The 19,768-nt window shown below is 45.8% G+C and overlaps 1 protein-coding gene across 1 annotated transcript in view; it reads right to left on the bottom strand.

Moving 5' to 3' along the window:
- Window positions 1-19,768, bottom strand: part of LOC119381726 (uncharacterized) — a 92,490-nt gene that overhangs the window by 22,961 nt on the left and 49,761 nt on the right. The window contains exons 3-11 of the mRNA XM_049412877.1: window positions 17,810-18,018; window positions 16,863-17,099; window positions 12,624-12,807; window positions 10,934-11,064; window positions 10,591-10,740; window positions 10,081-10,213; window positions 7,925-8,080; window positions 3,622-3,707; window positions 2,647-2,842 (exon numbers count right to left, since the gene is read on the bottom strand). Coding sequence (XP_049268834.1) covers window positions 2,647-2,842; window positions 3,622-3,707; window positions 7,925-8,080; window positions 10,081-10,213; window positions 10,591-10,740; window positions 10,934-11,064; window positions 12,624-12,807; window positions 16,863-17,099; window positions 17,810-18,018 — 1,482 coding nt within the window. The remainder of the gene's footprint in view (window positions 1-2,646; window positions 2,843-3,621; window positions 3,708-7,924; window positions 8,081-10,080; window positions 10,214-10,590; window positions 10,741-10,933; window positions 11,065-12,623; window positions 12,808-16,862; window positions 17,100-17,809; window positions 18,019-19,768) is intronic.

Raw genomic sequence — 19,768 nt, 5'->3', positions numbered from 1 at the left:
ATAAATATCATGGTATTAAGGTCGCAAATAGGACTTATTTTATTTAATGAGTAAAGAACCGTTGATACAAACGCATTTATATGATTACATGATTTTCACAACGCCCTGTTTTGCATACATTTGCATGAGAAGATGTTCCGAATTACCATAACTGTGTTTGCCATATCTGTTTTTATCCTGCATTTTATAGTGTTTTCACTATTTGAAAATACCCAGGCATATAAGTTTTCTTCAGATAATTTGTCTGTAAATGCATCTATTGCGGCTCTCTGTACGTTCACCAGCGCCCCTCAAGTACATGACAACATTTCGCCTGAAGGACCTCCAACTTTTTCGCGGTGAAAGTAAAGTCGCATTTGAAATTGCGTTTGAATTCGACTCCAACAATAAAAAAACGAAACGTGCGCATGGTGCAACAGTGATCGTGTTAATTCACACAAAGAGAAAGAAAGCGAATGACGCAATCACTTTTCTACATATAAACTTATACTTATTTATTAAATACCATGGTATTTGTCAACGCTGAGCACAAAATACAACAAGTGCACAAAACAGTGTGCGTCTCAACGATATACAGACATATAATATACCTCTTCTTTACACTACACAAATATGAGTATATAACTATGTACAAGCAAAATTTGATTTCGGCTCTTTTCATAAACTCTCTATCACCGAACGTCATCAAAAAAATATACGCTCTAAAATTACCTAACATTTCGTCAACAGTGCCCATTTAGTGGCTAAAACAATTTTGTATAACTGCTGAAAAGGCAGCGTTATGAGTTCGTAAGTTCTTGTATTCTTTGGCACACCCGAACAGATGGAGCACATGAGACAGAAGAGACAATGATCTCTGCTTTCCATAGCGACATTCAAGGAAATACGTACATACATGTCTAGAAGACGCGGCCAGATACTAAAACCCAGAAAACTGTCAGCTCCAGTACGCGTGGTCTCACAAATTGGGCACTGAAGCGGAGCATCGTTATGGGCGTGGCTCTCGTGTTATCGCTTCTATTCTCGCCTGCCGAGAAACGTTACGGGCCAACGCTGCTAACGGCCAGGAAAGTTTGTCTCTTTAGCTACTGCGTTCTGCTGTTGAACCCGACGCCACAGGTTCAGCTCCTAGACTTAGGGACGGCATTTTGATGAGGACGAATTTTAGATGAATTATTACTTGCACATGCGTGTACCTAAAAGAAAGCGTAATTGATCAGAATTAATCTGTAGCCTTGCAATATCTTGTCTCACATCATTCCCGCGTTGCTTCGATATGTTAAATTAATCTATGAATCAATGTGCTAAGTTTGGACAATACTTCAGCAATGAAAGTTTGGATGTGTTGCCGGACTGAATTATCTTGTAAATTTGCTAAGGACGTTTTTTTTTTGTAACGTGTTTTTTATACAATCAAATAACATCTCTGGCTTCTTTTCAACCTTGACAACAGAAACCCCGTTTCTTGTTCGTGTTTTTTTTTTTTTTAGAAGCTAGACTTGAGAACGTGGCTTCATATGGAACCAGCCAAAGGCTGCGGAACCTTTTGGACAAGCAAGCGCATTTGTGGCGGCTAACACAGCTTTTGTGCGTAAAGATGTTGCGGCTACTTCTAACACACGCGTCAGCCTGAAATGGTCCGCTCTTTTCTGTAGTGAGGACAGGACTAAAAGCTCAGAAATCTTGGACAGGGAATGTCTCGCACGAGTACTTCCACGGACATATACGATTGATTGTGCAGACAAGCGATCGAATGTGTCGTATTAACGACCCTAATTAGAACCCTTCCTCCTCTCCTACCTTTTTTTAGCGGTGAACGCGCTAGAGTAGCACGAGTCTAAGCAGAATTAACAAAGCTTCCGAACCAGACGCTGACGTGAGTCCGTTAAGAAACACACCACAAAAGTCAGCTAACAGTTTTTTTCAGGCCAAATGGGAATATCAGAAAAACTGGTTGCATTGTTATCGTAAAATATCGCTGTTTAGCACCGCTAAACCGGTACTGGCCTACCACAGACATTTACTTACTGGAAGACGCTCGGCTGACTGACTTTCTTGTACGAAAAAGTAACGGGACGTATTTACGTGAATATCTTAACTGCTGTTAATACGGTACTGTTGGCTGCATGGTCGTCTTCATTTTGCACATCCAACTGCATCGTGAAAGTTATGGTAACGGCGAATGAAAAGTGATTCTAGTTCTCCGTTTACTTCTCCAACCACCCTCTGTTCCTGTTTTTTTTTTTCTCATCGGTTTCATCATCGCCGAATAGAAATAACGTATGGTTGAGAGAGATAGCTGCGCAACAGTTGATTTTCGCGAATGAAAACTTATGCCGATGCCTAGAACGCACACGAATGCACGGCGCATCGTACAGTAAGCTATGTCTTACTCTCGCGCCTCCTCCTCCTCCTTATCCTCCATCATCGAGTCGCAAAACAGATTTGACGGCGCTACGCTCGCACGTAGCAACGACGTTTAAATCAGACTGAACAAACACAAGTCACACTGTCTGGGTCTCCCTTGACGTCGGCGTAAGCAGCTGCCGGAAGAAGGAGAGGTGTTGATGTGCCGAATGGCGGAAAATGCCTTCCTGTCCGCATCGGAGAGGCAATGTCCCGTTCTAATGTCCCGCCAAACACCCTAGAGTCTCGAGCTTTCCGTCTTGTTCTCCTCCTTGGGCGGCTTCTCTGTCTCGACCATGTAAACCGGTTCCTGTGCTTCGGCGCCCTTGCCCCAAGACTGCAGCTCGGCGGTGCCAAAGAACAAGAAAGCGGCTGCACAGACGATGCCCACGGCTGCGGCGATGTAATAGAAGTAGCTCCATGTCCGGATCGAGTTCTGAAGGAAAGAAAAGAACAGAAAAAAAGAAACCCGATTGACACGCTTCCGTGTGACTTGTGTATGCAACTAACTTTTGTTGCTGTCTGTTAGTTATCAACATAACGAACAATGAAGCTCCCCCAAAGCCGACAGCTCCAAAACATCCTAATCGTGCCAACGTTTGCTATTGAAGAAACTCATATATCTCGTATTTCCAATAATTAGTGATGTCATGCAATGTGGAGTTACCATATAACTTCCCAGGTGATCGCACTCTTATAAAATGGCGTTGTGGGACACGTGGAACGAATAAATCGTAGAGCGAACGTATCAACACAAATGGTATCCGTCACAGAAAAACAAGAGACCTGTAGCTAAAGAGACGAAATACGATGCATGCGCACAGTTAAGTTGGAAGTGTGTCTCGTAAAACACATCTATGCAATGACATGCATTACTAGGAATAAGCATTTGTGTAGACACAATGTAGTTTTATAGAAGTCAATAAAAACCCGCAGAAAGTACCGAGAACTGTCGGAGCTGACGTGGGAAACAGCAAAACGTTACAAACGCTGACTAAGCTGACTTTATTAGCTTCCGGTACAATTTAAGTTCTTTTCTTAGGTTCCTCAACGTTGTATGTCGACGAAGTTTTAGTACTCTACAAGATAACTTTATTTCTATTATTGGCATTTTCTTTCATTTTGTACTCGCTTTGGCAGGTTGTACACGGTTATTCTGTGGCTGTACTGTCCGCTTTGCTTCTTCTACTTGTTTATTAAAAAAAAAAAACTCACCTCCTCGCTCGTTAGCACTCCAGCGACGTATGGCATGAGAAATCCGGGCAGATTTCCGATAGTATTTGTGACCCCAAGAAGTGTGCCTGAAGAGGAAAGGGAAAAGCAATAAATGAGCCCGCGGCTTAAAGCAGGCCAAGACAACACAAGTCTTACATCCATATATATGTATAGGTATACCAGCCCGCTAGTCCCATGACGAGACCTGTCTTTCTCGGTTGCGGAGAAGACTTTATTGCCGCGAGACAAATATTTGCTGTCTTACCTCGTCTCGCGTTGTGATTCGCGTTTGCTCTGCTTCTGCGCACGTTCCCCGGATGTACAAACGAGAACTTTGATAGAAGGACGTGTGTCCAGAATCCCAATGTTCCTTCACAATCTTTACTGACAGTCTGACCACACGACCGCTGAACGAGAATTTGTTGTTGCGAAGTAACTGTGTCGATTACGTCGCCGCGTAAGTTGAGCGAGTGTCAGTGATATTCAGTGATTCCAATATTCCGTTTAAATTACAGAAGCGTGGTAAGCTGGGCCAGTTGGCGATGGTTCATTGCGGAACACCGCCGAAAAAAAAAAACGACAAAATACCAAAGATGACAGAGGGACAAACAAGCGCTATCGTCTGAAGCTTTATTCCTAAGAACAGGTCAACATAAGCGAAAAACTGAAGAACATGCAGAGACTGCGCAAGAGGTGCAAGGGAGAGAGGAAAGGAAGGATGGCGAATGGGACCCACATACGCAATAACATACGACACACTACTCGAGGCACACCCTTCAAACAAGTCCAAGATAATGTACTTCTTTTTCGTCCAAAGCCTCATGCATAGATTCATGCAAAGTTTCATGCAAAATGTTCGGCTGAGAGAACATTGCAATTCTTTGAAAGTGCACGCAGGCATACATCTATCGGCGCATTGCAAATAGTGTGGGTGCTCATCGCTCTTTGGGATACTTCGATTTTGCTTAGACATAAAAAACTGAGGGGCACGTGAGCTTATCGATCCTGCTCATATCTACAAGTAGTCGCAGTTGTGCCATTCGTGACATTGCATGAAAATAGAAATACATGATCTTGGACTTGTTTGAAGGGTGTACGTCGCGTGGTGTTTCGCAGGTTTTTGCGTGTACGAGTCCCCCTCACATTCATTTTTCCCTCCCTCTGCATTTCTTGAGCAGTCTCTGTATGCTCTTGACATTTTTGCTTGCACTGACTTGTTCATAGGAATAAAGCTTCAGCCCATAGTCAGCGCTTGTTCGCGTCTCTTTCTCATCTTTGGTATTTTGTCCTTTTTTGCGCTGTTCCGCAATGATTCTGTTTAAATGTCGACCTCTTTCATTGCCGGAACGCGTTTTCATTTCCTTTTTCTTTTTCTTTTTTTAATCTCGGAGTAAGGCCGGTGTCACACACAGAAAACTCAGTGGGCATGCGCCATAGAAAGCGGGTATGTGCCAAGCAGCTCCTAGCACAGCATAGCTATGCGTGGTATAGCATAGCAAGGGGACAGGAAAGGGAAGTGAGGGTGAGGAGGAGAGATGTGATGGTGAGGAGTAGGGAAAGGAGGCGAGAGGGCAATATGGAAAAAGATAAAGAAAGAAAAATGAAAGAAAGAAAGAAGATGCATAAATACATAAAGGACGAAAGAAAGAAAGAAAAAAAGAAGGAAAGAAAGAAAGAAGAGCAAGAAGAAGAAGATGATGATGATGAAAGAATTCAATCTGCTTTCGCCAGAAGGTGGCATTTGTTTGCCAGCTCCTTTGTTTACTGCCATTTCACAGTCGTCGAACTGGCTTTATTATTATTTTTTTATTCTTTCGGGGAATGTCGTTCGAGGCAGGGCTAGAACGTATACCTGAATTACAAACGACGAATTTCGAGCGGTCTTGATGGCGCGCGTTCGAATTTGACGCGGTTGCAAGAAACTTCTCCACTGGGCAGGCGCCGAGTGTCACGCGCAGAAGCTCGCATTTCGCTCGAACGTGGACGCGCTCGCGGGAAAGGCCTCATTTCAAGGAGCTGGGCGGAAATGAGAAACTGTCTCTTGTTGCTTGCCTCCGGTTTACCCTCGTGATAAGGTAGCATCCGCCCCAGCAGTCACGGAGGCCTTCCGCGTTGGGCGCGCAGACCTAACGAAGGAAACAAGCTCGTCGGTAAGGAGCGCTAGACGCAAAGTCTTGAACCGCGTCGTCGTTTGGAACTTTTCCGCAGGTTGTGACTGACAGCGTGGCGAGCGAGCGCTCTATAGCTCGCGCGAGTTTTTTCCGTTCGTCAAAAGAAAGTAAAGAAAGAAAGAAAGAAAGAAAGAAAAAAAGAAATAAAGAAAGAAAGAAAGAAAGAAAGAAAGAAAGAAAGAAAGAAGGAAGGAAAGAAAGAAGGAAAGTTACTCAAGAAGAAGGGGTGTTGTAAACGCGTTGATCACTGACAAAGGAGAGAGTACATGCCTTGGCAGTACAGAACGCATGTTAACGATTGTTTGTTTGCGCAGTCGTTCGGTTTGTTTAACGCACTGTCTAGCTTCCCTCGTCGCTGGCTTCCGGAAGGATGAATATGTTATCTGAATGTGGGAGCAAGGGTTAGGTGCTTGTATGTATACGGGCATACTGGAGGACTTGTATCACATCCAGGTCGTCACGCAGGGCAGGTTAAATACGCCCAGTCCGTATAGCTCAGTTATCGCCCCTTTAGGTGGTTTTATAGGCTGCAGTAACGTGGCTTGGATTTTCCATACGCTGCCTTGTGCCAAAAGTGACTTTACTTTTGGTGGGAGGAAAATCAAATCGGCAGGGTTTTAGTGGTGGGGGAAAAAGATCAACGGCGCCCTGTGACTTTTGTGGGACTTCTTCACCCGCAACCCTGCCCATACACGTGTTGGTATTGATGAAAGCTCAGAAAGGGTATTTCATGATTTAAGCGTGCTTCCTGCATATCGTAAGTACTGCACCGTCGAAACTTACGTTCGTTTGGTGGGAAAGTGATTTTACCCGCGCGTCGCTTCAAATTTCTACAGGGGTTGGCTGATTGACAAGTCCTGAAGAGAAGATGAAATATTCGTTCTTTGTCGAGTCATGTTTTTTTTTTTTCGCTAGTTTTCCGTACCACATTGCATTGAGTAGTCATCCGTCGTCCTGTAGCACCATGAAGGCATACAAAGGGCTTGTCATTTGCACTTTACCGTATTCTAGCACTGGCTTATAAGTTATAAGTAGTGACAAGCGGTACTGGTTATTAAGTGTTTCAACCTTAGTCACGGTTGAGGTTGAAGTTTTATTTAGTTTTACTAGACATACCTATCTTAAATATGAGGATAGCATTGCTAAAGAAGAGTTATTTTGACAGTCATTACATTTGTTAACTTTTTCTTATTAGCTTCATGGCAGACAATGGTGATCCTCTACAAAAAAAACGATCTTCCGCCTTTACGAAGGACTCACGGATTGAAGAAAAGAAAATAACGGCAAGAGATCGAAGCTACAATAGAAAGACAGAAAGCGTCAACATATCACCGGGTACAGCGACAATACCACTCAATGCTCGATGGTCGGTTGCATGGGCCGTCACTTTGTTATACCTGCATTTTTTTTTTTCTGATCACCCTTTAGAGCGCTCTCTCAATACATTTTAACTCGTTTTAACGTCGCACCCACCCTCCAATGCATCTGCATTTGAAAGTTAGACACCGTACATCGAGTTCAGGGCTGGCAGTCCACATAAAACACGGTCAATGGGACATGACTAACACGGTCAACACGGCGACCAGGCACACCGCCGCGCTACGACAGCGGGGACTCGAGCCTGGAGGTCATGCATATAATAAACGTTTCTCTCTCACTCCGCATCATCACCTCTCTGCACACAACCATTCTGTATTGGTTAAAGCTTAAGTGAACCGACCTCCCTTCGCGTGCGGCATTCTTTGGAGATAGTTATAGAGAGGCACGTGCAGGGGCTAGACGGGCGTCGCTTCTTCTTCACTAGCAGAGCAAGAAACTAGCGTGCCACTTCGGCGGGGAAAGAGTAAATCTCGTGTGCATTCTCTTTTCCGCCGCTGAGCAGGACGATAAGAAAGGCAAAACAACACGTATTCATTGAAGGCTATACCGAGGTGGCGATGTATCGTTGCGCCGGCCACGTTCTCGTCACGTGTCACGCATACAGACACCGACCGTGCTGGCTCGGCGCGTCGTAAAGAAGACTTGCCTGTACATCTATCTATCTCAGCCTCGACCGAAGTCGGTGAGCGTGTATGTACTTTGCGTGTGTTTCTTTGTGCGTGCATTACCGTCCGAGCGCATTCAAGGCCTACCGGCGAAATCGGGCGACATGTCGATGTGGGTGACCATGAATCCCACTTCTCGGACGCCCAGCGCCGCCCCGGCGAGACTGAGCAGGACCACGGACCAAACTCGGTCGCATCCGGCCAGCGGCATCCCGATCAGCAGGAGTGCGGGCACCACGGCGGCTGCGAAGGCGAAGGTCGCAACACTATGAGTCTGAGCCGCCGCCGCACTCTTAATAGTGGAAGAAAAAGATAAACGGGAGTCTGAACCGCGCAACGTCTCGTAATTGGGACAGACCCAGGCCGGGCCGTGGTTAGCCCGACCACAGTTTCACTCGGCGCATTCGCCGCGTTGTAAGTAGGGGTTGGCTGCAGGGCGGGGGGCCTCGCAATAAGGAGACCGGGCAGTCACCGCTACCAAACCAACCCCATTACACCACGTCTCACTGATAGCTCCGTTAGCATCCTTTGCCGTAGTCGTTGTTCACTGCGCGTCGCGCCTGTAATGGAGAAAGCTTTGTCGGGCAGTCCCGGCGTAACGACGACGAGGCCTTCATCTCAGCCTTGTTATCTAGGAAAGCCTCGCTGTTTAGATTTTGGGGAACCATTCGAAAGGCGTTGTAATGAAGACAGATACGCAAATCGGACTTTTCTGACCTGGAGGCGTGGGTGCTACGAGCTAATAAAGAAAAGGATAAAAAGTGCAAATTTCTTTACCCGAGGCAACAGCGATGTTAGCGTAAGCAGATGTTTTCCTTTCATCTTTTCGCCTTGCAATGAAGAAAAAACGGAATTCTCCAAATGAGGTCATGATGCTAGGCAGAAAATTACGCTAGATAGCAACGTTCTGTTCGCACTAGCCGCCATGGCATTCTGCATATAATATAACGAGTCTATTTTTCTTTAATATGAAACAGCGCCAACTACGAACACGAAGAGAAAGGAAATGCGCTTTGTGTTATCACACGAAATCAGCTCTCTCTTTGCTTGTTTTATTTTCTCTAAAACAATTATTCTCTAAACTACACACTGCTTTGTTCACGCTCAAAACACAAACGAGAATTGCGAGTGTCCGTCGATAAAATTATCCGTTTATCTGATTATTGGCCGGTAGCACGACAGAAAATGGCACGTCTTCTGCTGCTTTAGTATTAGATGTACTACAATGCGGTTGATACAGGAATATCATGCGCTTCACACGCGATAACTTTGCCAGCTTGTATCAATGTGCAGTACTTAGTGAAGGTACACTCGATCGTATGCTGCAATTCAAAGACTATTTCTAGGTTTGCGAGATCAGCCAAAACGGATTCGACAGCGCAGATCAGAAAATGAGGTAGTTGCCACGGAGCAGTCTGCCGCGGAGCCGCCTGCCGCGGAGTAGCCTGCCACGGAGTAGCCAGCCGTTCCCTATATCCTTTGTTTTCTTCGAGTACCACTGCACAACAACCGAGGTTGGCGGTGTAGGTAATATTCTTCACCAAAAACTCGCGACTAGCATGTCATGCTGTCAACTATAGGCAAATATACCCAGTATTCCTTTTTTAATTAAAAACGACATCGATTTCTTTACAGCCTTCACAAGGAAAAATTCAGGCACAAAATAAACAGAAAACAGAATTCTGCATTGGATAGCACCATTTCTAAGCGAGATATTTCCCTCGAATATCATCTTGTTAAACGAAATCATAATGTTTTTAGACATAACTGTAAAACTCACAATACACTAAACAATCTGAGCTAAGAAAACCACGGAGCAGCATAACTTGTTTTGTTTACACAGGGAGGCTAGCAAAGTTGGCAGGGGATCGAATGTGAGATTAGCGTCGATTTTGATCTTGTGCGTTTGTTTTTATGTGCCGAGTAATCAATACGACGTCTGTTTAAACGCCTGTCTAATCAGTCCTCGCATTCGTTGATACGAAAAATGATGCGCTCGTGCCGTTCCTTGATGCGAGTAATTGTGTTTGAGAAGTTACCGTAGTTCAGCTTTGAACACTAGTCACGCGAGAAAGAAATGCCAGGACCCTGTTTTCCCGCGCTACAATGTGTGGCTGTGTTCAGCGTAGGCCATCCATCTAGTAACTCCGCCCACCAGGTTCTCATATGACACGCGCTTTCACACTAACTCTCGTTGTCACGGTAACCACAGAAGCACGTGACCATGACAAAGGAAAACACACCGGACGTGTTGAAAAACTTTCGGATGGTTGTGGTGCTCATGATGCCTTTCTTCCGCAGCACGTCGGCGTAAACACTCGCCAAACAGCTGGTGATCGTGGTGAGGAGGTAAGGGAGAGAAGAGATCAGGCCGTTCTGAAATGAAATAAAATGTAATAATATATAAAGGACGTGCACGTGCAGGAAGTTGGGGGCGTTCAATGTTTCCTTTGAACGCTTCCTCATACAAAAACTACATTTTTGTATTAAACGTAACGCCCGTGTGTCATCGGACGTATTTACCTATGTTCGAGAGGCTGGTTGCCTATTACGATACGTCTTTTTTCAGTATAGGTTTCTACGATTCAGGAATACTGAATGTATAACGGCATAATGGAAGACGATTTTGTGTTACTTCAGTAATGAATCAGCCCTTATAAAAGCGAGTGAGGAGTTGTTGTTCGCTTCCCTTATTACAATATCTGTTGAGGAAATGTGCGTAGCGAAAGATAGCGACTACTGAGTTTACCCACCTTTTTGATGTCGTAAAGGAGGATCGTGGCCAGATACGAAGGAATAATGGTTAGGAATGTGTAGTAGATCCAGTTTGATCCAAAGTGTGCGAGAGAAAGAGCCCAGAGTCCCTTCGACATGGCGATGGGCTTCCACGGTATCTTCAAGTTCTGCAGAAAAATAAAAAAAAAGAAACGTTTACATCCGCGTAACGCCTTATAAGGCTTCGGGATTCACGGTTCATTGGTTCGGTTCGCATAAAATGTGAAGCAAACAAAGCGAGCTATATCTCCCTCGTGTGCGAGACGTCTAGAAAAAACTTGCGCAATTCTGCAAATCGCAATTTTTTTAAAAGGAAGTTACCTTCTGTACTTTTTCGTCACCCTGGTTGATCAGAATGTAGTCGTATTCCTCCTGGGTGATTCGAGGATGTTCTTCGGGGCTGTCGTAGACCAGGTACATCCAAAACACGAACCACACGCAGCCGAGGAAGCCTGGAAATTCGAAGGAAACGGTCGCGCGTGACCTTTGCTTCATGAGGTTTGTGTGACAATGGTGAAACGAATCCGGACCAAAAGAAATAGACAGAACTAGCAAGGAATGAAGGAGAGAGGAGGCACGTATGACCATATTGCCACGCTTTCTTTTGATGTGTTCGAGTTTCACTCGCAGAGGCTGTTAGCAACACTCAGCGCAGAACCCGCTGCAATGTTCTAGAAGCTTCGCGATTTTTTGAGCTCATTCCGTTAGGATTACACGCAGGACGCGAACGGTCAAGTTTATTCGAGAGCTTACGCGAGCACCAGCGACAACGCTGGAAGGTTCGGTAGCTGCTGTATAAAAGACGACGCGTTCCACCGACGATCACGTTACCGATGGCCAACGCTCTGTTCGCCGCAGTCAGTGTACAGCGTGAATTGCTTGTACTATGTACATACTTTGTCTTCATTTTTCGGGCACAAGTTCGTCCAAATAAAAACGTTTAGTGTTAATCCCCTCTCTCCCCACCCCGCCCTAAAGAAACTGCCGGACTGACATCAATTAAACTTTATTCATTCATTCATTCATTCTTGAGCACGCCGACTGCTGCCTTCGTCAACGTCACGACCACGTGATAATATACCGCACAGTGTACTGCTCACTATGACTTCGTCTTGCGGAAATTGAAAACGCTGACAGGAGAAGTGACAAACACGAGCGAAGGTTTGAACTGTCGTCGTAGTATTGAGTCTCATTCATCATATTCACGCATGCATGCTAATGCTTTCCTTCTGTATTTTTGTATTAGTCAGTCTGTAAGAACAGTGCGCCCATACATCGGGTTCTTGCGCGGAAAAAGCTATAGCTGTCTTTCCTTCGCCCGCGCTGTTTCTTCGCTCGGCAAAAGGACCGTTAGTAACGACTAGACCACTCGCTGTGCTTAATGAAGTTCGGACAAAAGGAACCTGAATCTCTTCTGAATCACTCTTCACAGGAGGCGAATAACAGAACAAGTTATTATAGGCTCCCGAATAGGAAAGACTTTCTCGGCCTGGCAGAATTTCGCGTAAATGATTTGCACTTCAAGGCTTTCTTTATCGGTGTCGCTTTATATAATTGAAGCCGGCAGTGATTAAGTGTGTGTATCTCTCTCTTACACGTCATAGTCGATTTGCTATTAGCACTTATGTTCACATTTTATCATTATCAGCAGCAGCAGCAGCAGTAACAGCAGTAGCAGCACCACTACTACTACCACCACCGCCACAGGACGACGGCCTCTACAAGCAATGCCTGATTATCGCTTTCATGAGTCAGCTGAATTCATCATGCTTATTTATACCTGTTTTATACACGCCAATTAATCTTCTACCGCCCTTGTACCCGTTTCTTCTCTCTCGGCATCTATGTTGTCTATTTGATTGGACAACGTTTTTGTGCTCTGCGTAATGGACGATCCCCCACTCCTATCTCAATAAGAATCGACAAAACAGCAAGACTTATTTCTCAACCAGGTCTTGCTTGCTCTATCTCTTACTCGATGAAACCTTCGCTGAAGCGCGCGTAAAATTACCGAACACGTAGAACACAGCTGGCCAGCCGCCGAGAAACGTGGACGCTGCGAGGAACCCGGAAAACGTGAGCGCGGCCATCGCACCGACGTGGGCTCCGGCGTGCACCAGTGCAGTGGCCGTGGAACGCTCGAACTTGGGCGACCACTGCGCTAGCATCGAGTGCATTGCTGGGTATGTGACGCCCTGCAGAAGGAAAAAAAATATATATAGGCGATTATTAACTTGTTCGCACGCGGTCATTAACTCTTTTTACGGTTTTTAACTCGTTGACATAAAACGCGCACAGTCAAAGGAAGCGATATCGAGCTTGTAAGATAAACAAACGCATTTTGTAACGAGGTAGCGCGAATTTGCGACAAATTAATAATATTCAAACCTCAACGTGTCCCACTTAAACGAAGAAAGAAGTCACAAGGTGTCTTATGCATTTGCCTAAGACAACTCGAAGACGACAGCCGTCTTCTATATCTTCTCAGTCGATGGTATTGACCCCCCCCCCCCCCCCCCCCCACTGAAAGCTTTCTGCACCCAACGTGGTCGTGCAGTGCCTCCGGGATCGGCGCACCTTCGACCAAGCGACGAGGTCATGTGATGACGTCATAGCGACGTCATGATGACGTCACAAAATTTGGCGACCTGTGACCTTATCGCATGATTGCGGGGTGACGTCATCAGATTTTTTTTTTTTATCACTCGTGTCGACGCCACCGATGGTTTCATATTAAGGCTTTCGCCTTTGCCTTAACATGATACCTTTAATGCAATGCACTGCGCGCTCACGAAAGTCGCAGCTGCAACAGGCACATAGTTCTCGCGAAGTGTTTATAAAGGAATGCGGCAGTCCTATACAATGCTTAATCTGGTGCCTCCTTACATAGTACTGAAATCGAATACGCACAGTCATCTGAGCGTCCAGCTCAATGCAGTGGAGATATATGTGTAAAGCAACAAGTGAAAAGCCGAAAGAAAGGTCAACGCACGAGCGGCACAACACAGCCCCACAGCTGTCGCTTTGTTAAGAAGGGTGTGTGACCTCAGGGATCGCTGCGGAGGATGACGGGCTGAAATACTATATAGCCACGCGGCTAGCTGAAGTTTATGCTGGAATAAAGATGAGAAACTGAATCCCAGCCGACAGACAATGACCGGAATGAGGTCAGACGCGGAAAAGTGGATTGCCGGAAACCGGATACACCGGCTGCATCATGACAGTCTTCTATGCGAGAAGTAATAAAGAAAAGAGCAGGAAGATGGGGTTGTTTTCGCGAGCGCGGCACATATGCAGCAGCAACTGCTTTGTTAGGACTAAAGCTCGTTGAGTCGCAGGGCTCAGTTGCAAGTTATTACGGAGCCAGCGACATATTCAGCGCGGTGCCTCGGGCTTCAAGTTGCTTCGTCCATATTACGTTAAGCCCACTAAAGCGCAAGAACAGTTGCGCACGCAAATGGTAGACCGGGGCACGTCACTGCTTTTATCTTCTCTTTATTTTGAGACCGCGTGCGAATGTCATCGGTCCCATTTCCCTTAAGTTTCAAAGCATTCATTCGCCGAATACCTTAACAGAAATTAGGTGCTTGAATTCGGTGACCGTACAGCTTATTTTTTAACGGGCGGCATTGAATTCCCGAAGACAAAAAGTATGTAAAAGTGACCTAAGATTACCGTATATGTGGCCTCTGTGTTTTTGCTGCATGCGTTTCTGTTAGTTTATTTTTTTTCTAGTGCATGTATCCAGTCAGCGGCTGCTCACAGAGCCTTCACATTCTGGTCGCGTTAATGATGTTACGTGACAAAAAGGTAAAAGAAGGGCAGTCAAAAGTAAAAATACGGTAATAATGACTTGAACGTGGCGGTCGGCAATGCTTATATATGAAGTACCCATTCCAGTGACGGCAACAGTGCTGTCACTATTGCGTACGGATCTGGCGCATGATAGCAAATAGAGAAACCTTCTTGACTCATGAGAACCTTATTGAAATATGAACTCCTGGATGCAAGTCTAAAATAACGCCGTCGAAAGAAACCGTTCACATGTAGTTCAATCAGGCAAGTTCTGGGTCTTCTGATCGATGGAGGGTTTGGGCGCGTGTAAAATAATGCAGTAATACTAATATATTGCGACATAGACAGTGTTGAGTCTCATACGAGGTGATCTTGATAGAGAGACCACGCACCTGATGAGCTGTTTGCAGAGATATACATGCCTGACAAAAACAAAGAAAAGAAGAAGAAGAAGAAAGAAACGAGACTGGCCTAGCCTTGACGTGTGCGTCTCATGATGTGGGCGCGCCTGCGGGTGCGCACAGCTGCTGTCCGCATTTTCGAGCGCAGTTGGTTATGCGCGCGTGTGCGCCTGCCGTGACAACACCATTTTTAGAACACGAACATTCCTCTACAGCTTAACAAGGAGTGGGTTTCTATTGCTCTAGAGGAATAGAAATATCGGAGCTAACGCGCATAAAATATAATTCGCAGGTTGACAGCAAAAGTAATACGATACCGCCAGCTTGCTGCCACCGAAGCAATCAGAGCCTCTTGTGACGGTGTGCTGGAAAACCGCATGACGACGGATAACATTCATCTCACAGGTGTGAGACATCCAGTGAGCTGAGTACGGTGTCGCGTGATTCTATTTCACCAAATATGGGTCTATATGCAGGCTGGAGGCACCACTTATAGCACTGGAAGCACTGGAGGCACTGCAAGGGAAAACCTCTGGCCTTCTTTGTACTCTTCTTATAGTTAACCAATTAAGGCACTCTTACAGATTAAGCTGACCGATATGCAACCTTGTTTGCGGACACTTCATTTTCATCCACAACACTGACACACCTTTCGCATAGCTCTCTTTTTCTATTTTAACAACGTCCACAACAACAACTACAAAAGTGCAATATCCTATATAAAAGGTTTGCGTGGCCGTTTTTTTCATTGCAGCAAAGCTGATGTCGAACGCGATGAAAACGTATGGCACCTCACATACTACCAGTATTCGGGATGACCTCAGCATTCTTTGCTCTGTTTGAGCCCGAGTCTTAACGCAGAATAATGTGCCTGCCCTTCGGTTCTCGATCCCTTGGCCTTCGTAGTTTGCTTATGCCCGTCACAAAGCGTAATGCGCATAAACTAGTGACACGAGGCTTGTGCGCGCTATAACAGAAGTTTAGCGGTCATGCCAACGTAAACGATGCCGACTGTACGATAAAACGGCATTATACAGATATCGGCTTGACACCTTCAGAAACAGCCAGACGCTGCGCTCAACGCTTGTACTGAGCCCCGTGGTGTGCAACGCACGTCTGTGAGTGTGTTCACGTGGCGGTTTGTGTGCTTGTAATTATGGTACGCATAATCTTCGTCAAGCAACTCCTAGATTATCCTGTCGGGCCACCAGTCAAGTTCGACAGCTCCGTATGAAGTGAGCGCATTTCTTCCTCGTAGCGTGTCGTGGAGGAGGAAGCTGCTCCTCTTAATGTTGGATACCGATCAAAACCGGGGAAGAGCAGTGGCGACTTGGCCGGGAGTAGACCAGTGCCCAGTGACCTATTTGTGCTCGTCACCTACGCTGACTTAAGCAACGCTGCCAAGGTAAAACGAATCGGTGACGGCACACTAGTTGTCCACATACCACCGAGAGAGAGTAATCAAGCGATTACTGGCTGCTTAAAACCGTTCACAATTTTTTTTGTTGCTTGTTCTGCCGTGGAAACACGTGACTACGCGCTTGACGTCACTGCTACGAGCCTTCGAGATTTTTTTCTTTCATGCATGAGTCGTTATCTGCGAAAGAGTGTGATGTTTACCTGGTTCGTTGATCCTATAGAAGGCGTAGAAGAAACAACCACCACAAAAATGTGAGCACGAAACCAGAAAGATATACCTTACGTGCACTCGCGTGTTCTCTATTTGCCTTCGTCCTCACTTTTTTTTTGTCTTTCCTTGCACCGTTTCCACGCCTTCTAAGAATCGTTGCTCCTCGTCGCACAGACAGGATAACGGCACTCAAACCAAAGTTACCAGAGTCTGTATCACCCAGCGCCAGCGGCGCTGTACTATATACTCGCGGAGTCTCGAGAGCTCCGTGTCTCTAGGGTCCCGTCTCGGGTCGAGCACAGCAGCGGAGCGAACGGTAACGAGACGCAGCCACAGCTACAGCCGAACCTCCGGTTCTCGCTAGTAGTAGTGAGCGAAAAAAAAAGGGAAAAATCGATAGTGCGAACGCCGGGCGGCCACTCACTTCTCCGAGTCCCTGGAGTACGCGGATGGCGATGAGCGCTCCGTAGTGTGCCCTCGACGCGACTGGGATGGCGAGCGTGAGCACCGCGGTGAGGAACACGCCCAGGCCGAACATCCACTTGGCGCCCAGCACCTCGGCGATGCGGCCTCCGGGCAGTTGCGTGATCACGTAGCCGTAGAAGAAGGAGCCCAGGATGATGCCCTGAGTGTAGCTGTCCCACTCGAACTCGCCGGTGTCCTGCACCACGGGCCGAACTGATTAACTCCTCGCGCGCGGCATAACTAATGGGGGCATTTGCATATTAGCGAAAATGCCTCCGCGATTTGTTGAGCGGTGATGTGCTGGCGTGCCGCATTTAATCACTGGTTAGTTGGTTCTGCCTGACATTTGCTATCTTGTATGTATATATAACCTTTCTTTCTTTCTTTCTTTCTTTCTTTCTTTCTTTCTTTCTTTCTTTCTTTCTTTCTTTCTTTCTTTCTTTCTTTCTTTCTTTCTTTCTTTCTTTCTTTCTTTCTTTCTTTCTTTCTTTCTTTCTTTCTTTCTTTCTTTCTTTCTTTCCAACTATGCACTACACAACTTTCGCCCTAGGTATTGAAAATAAAATAAGCCTCGCGCTAAATTTCGCGCGCATAAAGTAGAATATTGAAGTGTTAAATTAATCGCATCAGAAAGAATACGTCAGGTTTTGTTGGGTTAAGAAAAATGTACTTGTTCTATCGGATAAAATTGCTCATACAGCATCGCACATCTGGATGTGTTTCGTACGAATTTGTAAATACATGACAGTCGAAGAAAGATTGGCCGTCAGATGAAAATGCATTAATGAGTGAAATTCATAGGTTTATAGTGGTTGTGGATCTGTCTAGCAGCACGATTCCGTAGCTCATATAAAAAAGAGATATGCAATCGAAATCAGTGTCTTTTCAAAGGCTTCCACTGCTTACGTGCTTTTGGTCTTCCGTCTTGTTTGAGTACGCGTCTGAAGCGTTAGCGTAACCGTAGTAGCATTCCGAATAGTTGTGGTGCTTGTTTCCGGAGTCGACACTTTTAACCATGGCCACGAGAGCGACGCTGAGGTTGACACGTAAGGAATAGACATTCAGCAGACCGAGGAATCCCATAAGAACGAATACATGTCGACATGGAATGAAATCTGGAAAGAGAACAAGTGAGAACATTTAAATAGAGGCACCATCGTATAAAATTACATACAGGTGTCGGAAAAATAATCCCTTCAGATGACAAATATCTTAAACAAAGCTGTCGACTTCTAAATGTACAACAAATAAATAAATGAAATGAAACTAGGACACGTGTTTAGCAACACGCAATTATCGGCATAAAACAAATGTGCAAATGGTAACAATAGGTTATGAGTCGAAAAAAAAAAAAAAGAAATGGCATATAATGTTTTCTAGTCATGAGAAATATAGGACTAAGGCAAAACAGCTATCAATAGCTTGCACGCGACGTCATCGACGCAGGCTTTTAACGTACTGGTACTCCAACATGGCTTTGAGCTGTCAAGGCAGCATAATCATGTGACGATTCACCCGCTTCAATGTGGCAACGACGCTGCTGGAACGTTTTTAGCCTCTGTGCACGAAGAACAAAATAAGCTGCACGTGATTGACTGATAGAATTAACGTGCCATTACAAACTTCGCGTCCCACCATGTTGGTACTCCAACATGGCGGTTTCAGTGATGTTCAGTGGACGCCATATATGCAGGTAGTTTCGCGTTGGAACTCATGCGTAGCAGAAATGCTTGCTCAAGTGCACGTAGGTAGGACCATAGGCGTGCGCAGAGGGGGGGGGGGGGCAAGGGGGGGTCTGCCCCCCTAGTCACCTAAGAAAGGAGGGGGGGGCGCAAAGTCAGCCCCATACAATGAGTTAATAGGGAGGGGGGGGGGGGCTGCTATGAACCGTCGTCCGCCTGCGCACCCCATGAAGGGGAAACCTGCGCACGCCTATGCGAAGGACATCAGTACAATCTCAAGAGCACTCGTATAAAGCAAGCTGACAAGTGTTAGCGTGAAGAAAAAGAAGAAGGCTGTTGGCTGCCGTACACTGTGTTGGCTGCCGTACACTGTGGGAAGAGGACGAGCAAATATGTAGATACGAGGCATCCATATGAGACGCACTGAACTTAAGCGAAATCCCAGGCAGTCAAAATCAACCCGCTGTTCCTTGATGAAGCGTGCCTCATAATCAAATTGTTGCTCTGACATGTCGAACACCATAGTTTAATCTTTATCAGTGGCGTAGCCGAGGAGAGGGAGGAAAGGTGTTCGAGCATCCCCCCCCCCCCCCCCGGCCACTGTGTTTCAGTTTTGCATGCTTCGTAAAAAACAGCGCAATAACAACGGACAAGCACACAGAGATAAACGAGTGCTGCTTATCTCAGATTCAGCGCTTGCTTGTCTCTGTGTGTTGATCCGTTGTTTTTGCCGCTGTTTTTCCACGAACTTGAACAACCAACTAGCCCGAATTACCGCGCTTGTGAAGTTGGCATGTGTGTATATACACGCACACATACAAACGCACGCACGAACATACGTAAAGAATGGTCGAACACCCCCCCCCCCCCCCCTGAAAGATATTTCTGGCTACGCCACTGATATGTTTACGTTGGTAGATTTTTTTTCGCTCGACTGTAGAAATAGGGCAAGCGTGAAGGAGACTGTCGAATTTTCGGATCTCTTTTCAAACAAATCAAGACGTAGTCCATATTCTGAAATTTATGAAAAAGAACTGTTATAAAAAAAGGTACGCATACACTGATTAACCGATCTCACAGCAATAGCGTCTTCTGCAGGCCTCATTGTAAAAAAAAGTGTTGGTAACGCTTGAATCCTCACGATCGGATTAAACCACGTAATGCTTAAAAAAAAAAGAAAAAG

Source organism: Rhipicephalus sanguineus, chromosome 2 (assembly GCF_013339695.2).
Source record: "Rhipicephalus sanguineus isolate Rsan-2018 chromosome 2, BIME_Rsan_1.4, whole genome shotgun sequence".
NCBI lineage: Eukaryota > Metazoa > Arthropoda > Arachnida > Ixodida > Ixodidae > Rhipicephalus > Rhipicephalus sanguineus.
This window is presented reverse-complemented; position numbering and strand designations above follow the sequence as displayed.